We start from the raw sequence: 12511 nt of genomic DNA on the forward strand, positions 1-12511 counted from the left end.
TGAACTACAGGTTCAATGTAAGACTCTGTTGCAAAAACCAAAGTGACTTCTAAGAAATGATGACACCTAAGGTTGACCTCTGACCTCTGCACACACCCATACGTGCCTTTGTGTTCTCACACATACGTCCTCCTGCTGTCCCCTCCCCCAGTCGCACATATGCCCACACACAGCTCAACAAGCAAACAAAGATGTTTCTTTTATTCTCTCTGCCGTTCATTGTATTGCTCCTGGCTTGGGTTTTCAGTTAGTGGGACGTTGTCTTGTTGTGTAGCACATGCAGACTTTCAATCGGCAATTCCTCTGATCCTCCTGCTTCCACTTCTTAAGAGCTGGGGCTGCAGATAAAAGCCTCAATGCTGAGCTTAAGCATTTGTTCTAAATGGGCAATGTTATGCAGTTGTCTGCTCCACCCTCCACCCTGTTTTTCAGAAACCGGGGTCTGAACTCCCAGAAGAAGATGAAGCCATGAAAAGAGTTGATCCTCTGCATCAGCTTATTCTTCTGTTCAGCCGCACAGCCTTAACAGAGAAATGGTATGGTGGGGAGGGTTAATACAGACTTAGGAGACAGTGATAAAGAAACCAACATCTGTCATTTATTTATGTCTCAGTCACATCCTGTTCTTGTCAAAAGAGGGAATAATTCACACATCATATGATCTATCTGACATAAAATCCATAGAGTAGCATCCGCTGCTTTTTGTTGTTGTTTTTGGTCTTCAAACCCTACCCTGAAGATGAGTCAGTCAGTAAAGTACTTGCCTAGCTATCATAAGGACCTGAGCTCTATCCCATAACTCACATTAAAAAGCCAGGCATGGTCATGTGTGCATGCAATCCCAGCACCAGGGGAGGAGAAACAGGCTGATTCCTGGGATTCATTGACCAGAAAACCTGGGCTAATCAGTGAGCTCTGGTGAGAGACCCTGTCTCAAAAGCCAAAGTGGATGGCTTCTAAGAAATGATGGCACTGGAGGTTGACCTCTGACCTCTGCATATACCCACACATGCATATGAATTCTCACATCAATCATCCCATACCCTCCCCCCAAATCTACCAAGGAATTCTGGGCTTTCTTAACTCTGTATTAGGCTGATTATGTTGATCCCTACAAAAGGTTTTTGTTTATTGAAAGCTGCCATTATAAATAAAGGAAAAGTGACTAAAAGAAGCGAAATCCATTGCTGAGAATGCATGAAAGCTGGTGACCCTCGTCTTCCCTTTAGAGGGTATCTCCCATTTAAATGATGGTTAAGAAACCCTTAGGTGCTGGGTGAGGCCTTTGGTAGTATCTCTCCGATCTGTTTCTAGGACATTGCCTACTTTCCTTGCCTTCACTCCTGGCCCGACACCTACACCAAAGCTTTAGAGAGCAAACTCCTGTGGAGTTACATGACAAATTCAACCCAGAAGATGCAATGAAGATGCCTTGGCTTTTCTCCCTATTGAGGCTCTAAAAGACTCCGTGGGTGGGGCTTGGTAGAGCCTACAGAGCCTTTGTCTAATGTCCTGGCCTTGGCCCTCAGGCCTTATCCTTCCTCTTCAGACCCTAGGAGATCATTTAATTACCAATACACATCGACATGGGTCGTCTCACAAGTCCTGAAGCACCATGTGATCTCTGGGCACCATAGCAATTTGGCTCCCTCCCTCCTAACATTGAACATGTCCATCCTTTGGCTCACATTTTCTCTCTCTTATTATTCCCCACCAACAAAACCATCTCACCTTATCTGATAAGTATAGAACAACTGTCTGTCTGATCTCGTGAGGTAATGAGGTATTTCTCATCAGTGAAGTTGGGACCTGCTATAATACTTCAGCAAATGTTAGACATTCCTCACAGAAACTTAATTGTTCTGGCCATCTTTTTATTTTTAACTTTGACATTATAACTCGCCGAGTCTTTCATTAGACGTCAAGTATTTCTCTGCTGTCAAAAGCTTTGTACCACATAAGTTTGCGTTTGTTTTCCTCTTTGCATTTTGTGGTTTGAAGGAAATTAGTTGTTCCATTTATTAGCATGGTCATAATAGGGTACCTTTATTCTCACACCCGAAGGGCTCCACTCTAAGGTCAGAAGAGGCATTTCCGGAAGACCTCTAAGGTCTTTGCTCTCTGGTTATAAAATAGTTTGTTTGCCAACGCTTACTATTGTCTGACTTTTATGTCATTTAATTGTAAGGAAGAACATGTGTTTAAAAGGGCAGACAGTTACTTTGCATAGGGATAGTTTCTCACCACAGCCTGCCTTCTACTTAAGAACTGATCTTTCCCTGCTTGGTTTCATAGCAAACTGGAGGAAGATTTTCTGTACATGGCGTATGCAGACATTATGGCAAAGGTAAGCATACATCTTTCTTGGTTTCGATATTTAATGAATTAAGCTATTTCTATTTGCCAAAGGGTAAGAATCTACATGAAAGATACTGATAGATCTTGCAGACATGAAATGCATGCATTTCAGGGAATTCCTGCTTTGTACCTTATGAGTGAGGAGTCACCAGTATCCCAGCATTCTTTTATTTGACCCTCATTCATCAGCCATTGAGGCCATTCTAATTCTGCAGATTAAATGATGGGGAAAAAACCCTTTGCATTATGTACTTAAAGAGTTTAACATGTGCTGGAAGTAACAGGAATAATTAAGGGTCTGGAAAGAGAGCTTGGTGGGTGAGCTTACTTCTTGTTCTTCCAGGGGTGCTGAGTTCAGTCCCCAGCACCCCCATCTCTTTGAAAGCTAACAACCGCCTTAACTCTAGCTTTGGAGGATCCAAAGTCCACTTCTGCACCTGCATGCAACACACACACACACACACACACACACACACACACACACACAAATTTAAAAAGTAAAACTTGAAACAGTTATATTAAAACTGCTAGTTAGAGGTCAAAGAGCTGGCCCTGTGGGTGAGAGCACATACTCCTCTTGCTGAAGCCTAGAGTTCCTGTTCCCAGCACCTACCCCAGGTGGTTCACAACCTTCTGTAACTCCAGCTCCGGGATACCGAACACTTTCTTGTGGCCTTCATGGGTACCTGCGTACATGTGGTAGACACATGTGGATGCACATCCATACATAATTTTCATATTATCTATCATCTAATTACCATAATTACATATATGGTAATTAGATGATAGAGGAACTATCGAGGGTATTGTGGGTAGGTTCCTTAGGCTATGGTGACGTTTTTGGGGAATCTTAAACCGGGAGGGATGGCATTAGAGTAGCAGTATTTTCTACGTTTGTTACCCCTTAACAAGAATTGATATATACAAACAGGAGGCCAGTTTCTCCTGAGATTCCAACCTCAGGTGCCGTGTACTAAGAGGAGAGCCCCAGAATTATCACAGATGACATACCAAATCCTAGACACGTTAAAGATGACTCTGAGACTGCCACGCGGAGGTGTGTCAGAGTTTCAACGTGAAAGATAACTCACGGACACATGTGTTTCAACACCTGGTCCTCAGAGGGTGTTGCGTTTCAAGAAGGCTGTGGAATTTTGTGGGTAGACAGCATGGATGGTAGGGGATCACTGAGCGACTTTCATGGAGGATTGTAGCCGGCCCACTTTCTGCCAAAGCTTTCTTGTTTTCTATCTGTTGTCATGTTATACCCGGCAGCTTCATACTCAGAGGGACAGGATCAGCCCTGTCACCAGGCTTTCCATGCCGTTGAGCCAAAGCAAGCCTCTCTCTTCCTTAAGCCGCTCCTCGCAGACAATAGCACGCTACGTTAAAGGGAAGTCTGCGCTACCGTGCCTGGGGCCTTCTAAGTTCACTCTCCCAAACCATCAGAATCAGATCACTGCTGAAGCTGTTGGCTTCATTAATCTCACTCCAGAGGAGAGGAAGGCAGTAGATGCAAGCTCATGATCAAATCTGAAAGAACAGAGACACTAAGAGATGATTAGGGGAAGGGGAGCGAGCCTTACTGTAATCTTACAGAGGAGTACATCTGTGGTCAGCAAATCCACAGTGGTCTGGGGGTCTGGACCACGGGAGCACTGAAAACATCTGTAGGTATGGCGAAAACTTCTGAGCACGCAGGAGACGAAGAGGAAGCAGGGGAGAAGGAAGTGTCAGCCTGTGGGAAGTGAGTTACAGTCTGAAAAGTGAGAGGGAGTGAGGCATTTTTTCCTTCTTTTTAAATTTTATTCATTTTTCATGACTGTGAGTTGACTTCACAGCCTCCTATCTATAAGGAAAGTGCTTGAGCCCCTGAGCTAGATCCCCATTTTGAGATTATCTCAACTGTCCCATGCCTCTACACAAACCCATATTTCTTCCCACACCTTATTGGCACGTTTGCTGTTCCAAATGGAAAAAAGTTTCGTTCCTATGCACTGGAATTTTCAGAGACCATGACAAGCCTTTTAGGATTTATTTAGCTTGGAGTCAGGGGTGGGATCTCACTTGGTATCCACCTGTCCACCTCTGTCCCTGTGCCCAAAGCCCTGTTTCTCCTGGAGTTGCAAGTGCTTTTCTGATTGTAGCTTGTGCTTCATCATTTTGCCTCTAGGCACCACACAAGGTACTGAGCACTGGCCAAATGTAAGAAATCAGGTAGAATAGTTGGCCATGCTAGTCAGTGGGCTGTGAGTTTCTTCCCATCACAGACATTAGTTAATGACCAACTTCTTTTGATCACCACTGTATTCCAAAGTCTTAGCTGTGATTTATTACATAAAGATCATTTTCAAATAGGTTTCCCAGGTGCTAAAATATTTTACAAACATTAAGGCATACTATTCCCTTAAGAATACACATGCTTTTTCTCATGGTCAATATAAAAAGGAGACATGGAGAGAAGTCACTTGCCAAGCCAGACGAGCTAATGGTACTAATGGTAGGAAGCGTCATGATGAAGCCAAGCCTCTGCCTGCTGAGTTCATGCCTCCACCTTCCTTCCTTCCCCTCTCTGAGTTTTGTTCCTGGTCTCCCTCTGCCTTTCAACCCACAGCAATCTAAGCCAGGGAATTAGCTAAGAATATACCTGTGGGTCAGTAGAATAGAATAGTCAAATTGTCTGTGCTCTGTGTGTAAATAATAATGTTGTTAACAAACAATTAACATCCTTCCTTGGGTGACATATGGTAAAATGAACTTAAAAGGATTAGATGAATCTTGCTAATATGACCCATCATTATACTCAATGTATATTCTGTGTTAATTTTAAATAAAAACAAGCTGTGTGTCTATGTTCATTAATGTATGTAATGAAGGGTTACAAAAGAGACGATTGGATGCTATATTTAAGCCTTGGTTAAATGAATCAAGGGCACAGAGAGCCCTTCTCATGTTCTCATGTTAAGCATGAGAACCTTTATATGAACCTCTTAGTCATGTCTTTTGGGGATGAAATTGGCCATTCGGTCTTTGAATTTTGCAAAAGTCAAATCCTGTAGATAAAATACAGTTTTATTTTAGCCTACTAAGTCACTAATGGTGCTGTGTAAGTTTTACATCCATTCAGTTTCAACAACGCTCAGAAATCAGTACAAATCACTTGGTGTTTATGCCAAACAAACATTTTGCATTTTCTCCCTTCTCATATCCTCCTTTCCTTTTTTTCCCCCCTCTCGAATCAGAGTTGTCACGATGAAGAAGACGATGATGGTGAAGAAGAAGTGAAGAGCTTTGAAGTAAGATGGGTCATTCTAGTACTGCCTTTCCTCCACTTGGAGACATTGTTTCATAGCTTATAACGGACTTTTGTGTTTCTTGCTTCATGGCTTACTGCAGCTTATTGTGTCCGGGAATTGCATGTCAGAGCTGAATGGACTGACCTGAGTCCTAGTGTTTGCTAAGAGAAAAGCAAGATGTGTAGAGCCATCGAATTGTACAGTAAAGCCCATATGTCCAGAATGAGTGTACCTGGCAGCCCATGAAGATGATACCACTTCAAATTACTCACATGGCAGGGTTGCTGGTGTCTGTAATTGCCAATAGACACGAGGAAAATACTTATGGAAGAGCAACACAGCACCAAGCTTCTAATGACTCCATTGGTGTTAGATTCATTTGTTCTTTCCTGAATCAATTGGCCTCTTGACGTCTGCCCAATTAGGTCACTCATTCAGTACACATATGTAAGTGGTTGCCATGGTGCAGTTTGCTTGCATGGAATAGAGGCGCATCTTTTCTAGGATAGATTTCATTTCACGATTATTGTCTCGAGCATTTTCAGCCTTTAAATATCGCCTATGATTTGAGTTACTGCTTAACGTTATCCAGCTTTAAAGACAGTTAAGTTCATTCCCCACTTTGCTTATAGTGTCCTTTGGCTTCTGTAGGTGACTAGCTAGCTGTTGCTAACTACCACTTTCTTATTTGCTGTACTTTTATCAAGAAAGAGAAACAAACTGGAAGGCAGTGGAGAATAGATTCTTCCTAGTAGTTCATATATATATGGACTTGGAGCTAGAAGTCTGGAGAAATACGAGAAGCCAGCAATGAGTCCTTAACTCATGGTGGGAACACAGCACATTGAACCAAGGAATAAACTGATGTCACTTCCAGAAATAACCAATGTGACCCTCTCTGCGGTACTGAAATCAGTGTATTAAAAAAAAAAAAAACAAACAAAAGAGCAACCTAAATTGAGAATGACCCATGACTATTGCTGGCTGAGCAAAACACCCTGTTTAATTTCCTATACAATCCTAGCTGAAGTGCGTGAGTTCTAGTCTTAAGTCCATCCTCCCTGTAAGGAGACAGGTAACTTAGAACATTCCAGGAGCAGCAAATGATACTGTTTTCCTTTGCGGGTTATCCATTGTCTCCAGAGCAGCTGTTTATTGCTATTTTGCTTCTTGTCCTCATCCTTCCTTAAGGTCACAGGATCCCAACGCAGCAAGGTAAAGACATGTGTATGTGTGTATCTGTCTGGGTCTGAGTTTCAGTTTCTTGTGGCATTTACCTGTATTAGACCCAAAGTCTTGGACTCTTTTGTGAGAAGAGGTCTTCAGAATCGCTCTGCCAGTCTGTAGTGCGTAGCATCCCTTCTTTGGTTTATTCTTCTTGCCAATTTAAATGACTCATGTTTTGAAATCGTGTCCTCCGTGCTCACTCTCAGCTGTATATTGATCTGGATGAGTCCGGTCATTTAGTGGATGAATGTATAATTAGAAATTGTCTTGTACAAGAAAGGGCCTCAGCCTTGCACTCTGAATGTGACTTGTACCAGACTTCTTATTTAAAGAAGACACAGGAAAACGGCCTTTTCTTTTCTTCTCTTTTTTCCCCTTTCTTTCTTTGTGTTTTGTTTTTGTTCTTTAATTAGTACCTGGGATGTATGTATCATAATTTTAACATTGACTTTTGGCACTTCATTAAATGAAAAGGACACCAGATGACGGTTTCTGCCTCTTGGCATTTCAAATATTTCATCTGGAAGTTTTGCAAATGGAAGACATTTCGACCTAGAATTACATGATGTTTTTCCTTTGTATGATTTCTGTGAAGTTTGAGTTTTATTTTCATGAGGCTACTTTTAACAGCAAAGTTGATCATAAATATTCCTGGAAGGCAATGCTCTTAATGGTTTTATTTCTGGAATGATGGCTATTAAGAATCTATTTAGAAGAAACAAATTGTAATGTTTATAGCTCACTGGAATATGGTGTTCTTATTAGATATCTGGATCATTGTAATCTAAAAAAATCCAAGTGGATGACAACGTCAGATTCAGCCCCAATCTGGTGGATACCACAGCCCATGGCACATAGTGGACATCATACTGAAAAACAGCATGAGCTTCTATAATAGTTAATGGTGGCTCCAATAATGATATCTTAAATTTTGATTTTCACCTTAGATAGAACTCATATGAATTATTAAGTGATGGAAACATGAAAGAGCTTTCTAACATTAATCAAACACTTGGCTTCCTGGTTAGCATGGGTGCTTATGAGCAAGAGTCCCTGATAGGGGTGCCAAGAGGAGTGGATAGGGATGGAACAGGATGAGGAGTTTCTAGCCAGACAAATTACTGAGAAGGTTGAATGAATAGCCAGTCTTAGGGATCTGAAAACCAGGGGAATTGATTTACAGGCCCAAACTTGCAGGCTTTTGAGATGTTTGGAAAGGTTGACAGGACAAACGTGATGTTCAGAGAGTAGGAGGTGGGTCAGGCTGGGGAGAAGAGTCAGCCACAGTACAGAGCTGGGGCCAACTGAAAGGAAGGCTGCTTCTGGGTTTAAATCATTAGTCAAGTTCATCTAGTGAGACCTGATTGTTAATCCTCGAATAGGAGAAGTGGGCCAGCAGCTTGTGGCCAGCCTAAGAAAGGATTTTAAAGCTCCTGGAGATTGCCACTCGCTCATAAGTAAAACAGTCATCCATGTGTGAGTATTTTTACTTACACACCAGTAGTTTTCTGATTTCTGTGTGATGTTGGAGATTTATACCTAATTCAGTAACATGCTGCTCTTTGCATATGCATGCTATATGAATAAGGGTCATTGCATTTCTCAGTTTAAAAACAAGTCGTATGCAATCCGTTACCTATAAAAACCATCTACTCCGAGGCTGACCACTCGAGGCGAACAAAAACAGGAAACACGTTTACCCAGACAACTGGTCGGTTATTTTCTTCATCCCTTTAGAGGATGTTCACACTGCGGTGTCTAGTTAGTTGTTTGATGTAATGTCTGTGTAATCTAATTGTGGAATTTTCCCCTTAAGGTAAACTGACTGAAGTACTACTTGGCAGTTTCAATAACTCGTAGGACAAATTATGTTACGTAAGCTTGGAAAGAATTAAAAAGTATGTGGGACATGAATTTTATCCCAGTCACTGACTGGTGGGTTATTAAGACTGGCCATAGCTTCTACTCAAGTTCTTTATAACATAGTTAGCTAAGATGTCCAGGAGAATACAGAAGCAGCTATGATAAGAAATGTGTTATTATAAGAAAACTCCCCCCATTGGCTAATGCAAGAAAATTTAAAAAAAAAATCACAGAAAATGGTAAATGGGGATCAAAATGCCAACTCTTTTTCTTCTCTCTCATCACTTGTGTGTTTTATTGGTGCAGTCCTGCTGAAGCTCTTCTGGCTTACATATCAAGTCTAAGAATGAGTTCTTTATTTCCCCTATAATATAATACAAAACTGCTTCGTAGCTGCCCATTTAAATCCATAACAGCAAACTTTATCATTATTTTTAGATCTGTGGTTACTTCAATATTTAAATCATAAAAGGGCAATTAAATCTTTGGAAGAGGCCAGCATATTCTTTTTTTTTTCAGGTACACCCAACAAGTCAACTATTTTAGTCGAATGCTTTATTTACCTTTCAAATTTATCAGACTCCATGGAAACATTATTGTTAGCTGTTCCTGTTGAGCAATTGAGGATATGACTTTAAAATAGTCTGCGCTTGGGAGCTGGCTCCTTGGTTCAGAAGGCATAGTGCTCCTCTGACTGCAGAGACCCAAGTTAGGTTCACAGCAGCCACACAGGGCAGTTCACGACCACCTCTAACTTCAGCTCCAAAAGATCGGATGCCCTCTCCTGGCCTCTGTGGGCATATGTATTCATGCGCCCAAGGTTAAAAATACAATATCCATTTGAAAATATAACTCAGTAAGCACATTTTAACTTCCTAAAAACAGTTTCATTTAAGATTCTAAAATACAGTTTTACAACCCAATGAAAATCTAAGTTGGTGACGGTGACCTGGCAAGGGAAAAGGGTAGAAGACAGACTTCTCTCTTCGAGGCTGTCCTTCTCATATGCAAAGTCAGATCCCTTTGTTAGTTCTCAGTTCCAACTCAGATAACATAGTCTCAGGTACCTTAGTACCTCTGAGGTCCCATTTTTATTTTTTTATTTTTTTATTTTTTTATTAACTTGAGTATTTCTTATATACATTTCTTTTTTTTATTTTTTTATTTTTTTATTTTTATTTTTTTTATTTTTATTTTTTTATTAACTTGAGTATTTCTTATATACATTTCGAGTGTTATTCCCTTTCCCGGTTTCCGGGCAAACATCCCCCTCCCCCCTCCCCTTCCTTATGGGTGTTCCCCTCCCAACCCTCCCACCATTGCCGCCCTCCCCCCATAGACTAGTTCACTGGGGGTTCAGTCTTAGCAGGACCCAGGGCTTCCCCTTCCACTGGTGCTCTTACTAGGATATTCATTGCTACCTATGGGGTCAGAGTCCAGGGTCAGTCCATGTATAGTCTTTAGGTAGTGGCTTAGTCCCTGGAAGCTCTGGTTGCTTGGCATTGTTGTACTTTTGGGGTCTCGAGCCCCTTCAAGCTCTTCCAGTTCTTTCTCTGATTCCTTCAATAGGGGACCTATTCTCAGTTCAGTGGTTTGCTGCTGGCATTCGCCTCTGTATTTGCTGTATTCTGGCTGTGTCTCTCAGGAGCGATCTACATCCGGCTCCTGTCGGTCTGCACTTCTTTGCTTCATCCATCTAGTCCAATTGGGTGGCTGTATATGTATGGGCCAAATGTGGGACAGGCTCTGAATGGGTGTTCCTTCAGTCTCTGTTTTAATCTTTGCCTCTCCCTTCCCTGCCAAGGGTATTCTTTTTCCTCATTTAAAGAAGGAGTGAAGCATTCACATTTTGATCATCCGTCTTGAGTTTCGTTTGTTCTAGGGATCTAGGGTAATTCAAGCATTTGGGCTAATAGCCACTTATCAATGAGTGCATACCATGTATGTCTTTCTGTGATTGGGTTAGCTCACTCAGGATGATATTTTCCAGTTCCAACCATTTGCCTACGAATTTCATAAACTCGTTGTTTTTGATAGCTGAGTAATATTCCATTGTGTAGATGTACCACATTTTCTGTATCCATTCCTCTGTTGAAGGGCATCTGGGTTCTTTCCAGCTTCTGGCTATTATAAATAAGGCTGCGATGAACATAGTGGAGCACGTGTCTCTTTTATATGTTGAGGCATCTTTTGGGTATATGCCCAAGAGAGGTATAGCTGGATCATCAGGCAGTTCAATGTCCAATTTTCTGAGGAACCTCCAGACTGATTTCCAGAATGGTTTTACCAGTCTGCAATCCCACCAACAATGGAGGAGTGTTCCTCTTTCTCCACATCCTCGCCAGCATCTGCTGTCACCTGAGTTTTTGATCTTAGCCAATCGCACTGGTGTGAGGTGAAATCTCAGGGTTGTTTTGATTTGCATTTCCCTTATGACTAAAGATGTTGAACATTTCTTTAGGTGTTTCTCAGCCATTCGGCATTCCTCAGCTGTGAATTCTTTGTTTAGCTCTGAACCCCATTTTTTAATAGGGTTATTTGTTTCCCTGCGGTCTAACTTCTTGAGTTCTTTGTATATTTTGGAAATAAGGCCTCTATCTGTTGTAGGATTGGTAAAGATCTTTTCCCAATCTGTTGGTTGCCGTTTTGTCCTAACCACAGTGTCCTTTGCCTTACAGAAGCTTTGCAGTTTTATGAGATCCCATTTGTCGATTCTTGATCTTAGAGCATAAGCCATTGGTGTTTTGTTCAGGAAATTTTTTCCAGTGCCCATGTGTTCCAGATGCTTCCCTAGTTTTTCTTCTATTAGTTTGAGTGTGTCTGGTTTGATGTGGAGGTCCTTGATCCACTTGGACTTAAGCTTTGTACAGGGTGATAAGCATGGATCGATCTGCATTCTTCTACATGTTGCCCTCCAGTTGAACCAGCACCATTTGCTGAAAATACTATCTTTTTTCCATTGGATGGTTTTGGCTCCTTTGTCAAAAATCAAGTGACCATAGGTGTGTGGGTTCATTTCTGGGTCTTCAATTCTATTCCATTGGTCTATCTGTCTGTCTCTGTACCAATACCATGCAGTTTTTTATCACTATTGCTCTGTAATACTGCTTGAGTTCAGGGATAGTGATTCCCCCTGAAGTCCTTTTATTGTTGAGGATAGCTTTAGCTATCCTGGGTTTTTTGTTATTCCAGATGAATTTGCAAATTGTTCTGTCTAACTCTTTGAAGAATTGGATTGGTATTTTGATGGGGATTGCATTGAATCTGTAGATTGCTTTTGGTAAAATGGCCATTTTTACCATATTAATCCTGCCAATCCATGAGCATGGGAGATCTTTCCATCTTCTGAGGTCTTCTTCAATTTCTTTCCTCAGTGTCTTGAAGTTCTTATTGTACAGATCTTTTACTTGCTTGGTTAAAGTCACACCGAGGTACTTTATATTATTTGGGTCTATTATGAAGGGTGTCGTTTCCCTAATTTCTTTCTCGGCTTGTTTCTCTTTTGTATAGAGGAAGGCAACTGATTTATTTGAGTTAATTTTATACCCAGCCACTTTGCTGAAGTTGTTTATCAGCTTTAGTAGTTCTCTGGTGGAACTTTTGGGATCACTTAAATATACTATCATGTCATCTGCAAATAGTGATATTTTGACCTCTTCTTTTCCGATCTGTATCCCTTTGATCTCCTTTTGTTGTCTGATTGCTCTGGCTAGAACTTCAAGAACTATATTGAATAAGTAGGGAGAGAGTGGGCAGCCTTGTCTAGT

At 41.3% G+C, this 12511-nt stretch overlaps 1 protein-coding gene across 4 annotated transcripts in view; it reads left to right on the forward strand.

Annotated features, from left to right (window-relative positions):
• The window catches only part of Ryr2 (ryanodine receptor 2), a 593362-nt gene that overhangs the window by 497432 nt on the left and 83419 nt on the right, over positions 1-12511 (forward strand). For 3 of the 4 annotated variants that reach the window (XM_087591546.1, NM_032078.3, XM_087591547.1), the window contains 4 exon segments: positions 433-536; positions 2296-2347; positions 5601-5654; positions 6846-6869. In XM_087591546.1, the coding sequence (XP_087447672.1) occupies positions 433-536; positions 2296-2347; positions 5601-5654; positions 6846-6869 (234 nt within the window). 4 annotated transcript variants of the gene reach the window in all.

Source organism: Rattus norvegicus, chromosome 17 (genome assembly GCF_021556685.1).
Source record: "Rattus norvegicus strain SHRSP/BbbUtx chromosome 17, alternate assembly SHRSP_T2T, whole genome shotgun sequence".
NCBI classification, from domain to species: Eukaryota; Metazoa; Chordata; class Mammalia; order Rodentia; family Muridae; genus Rattus; species Rattus norvegicus.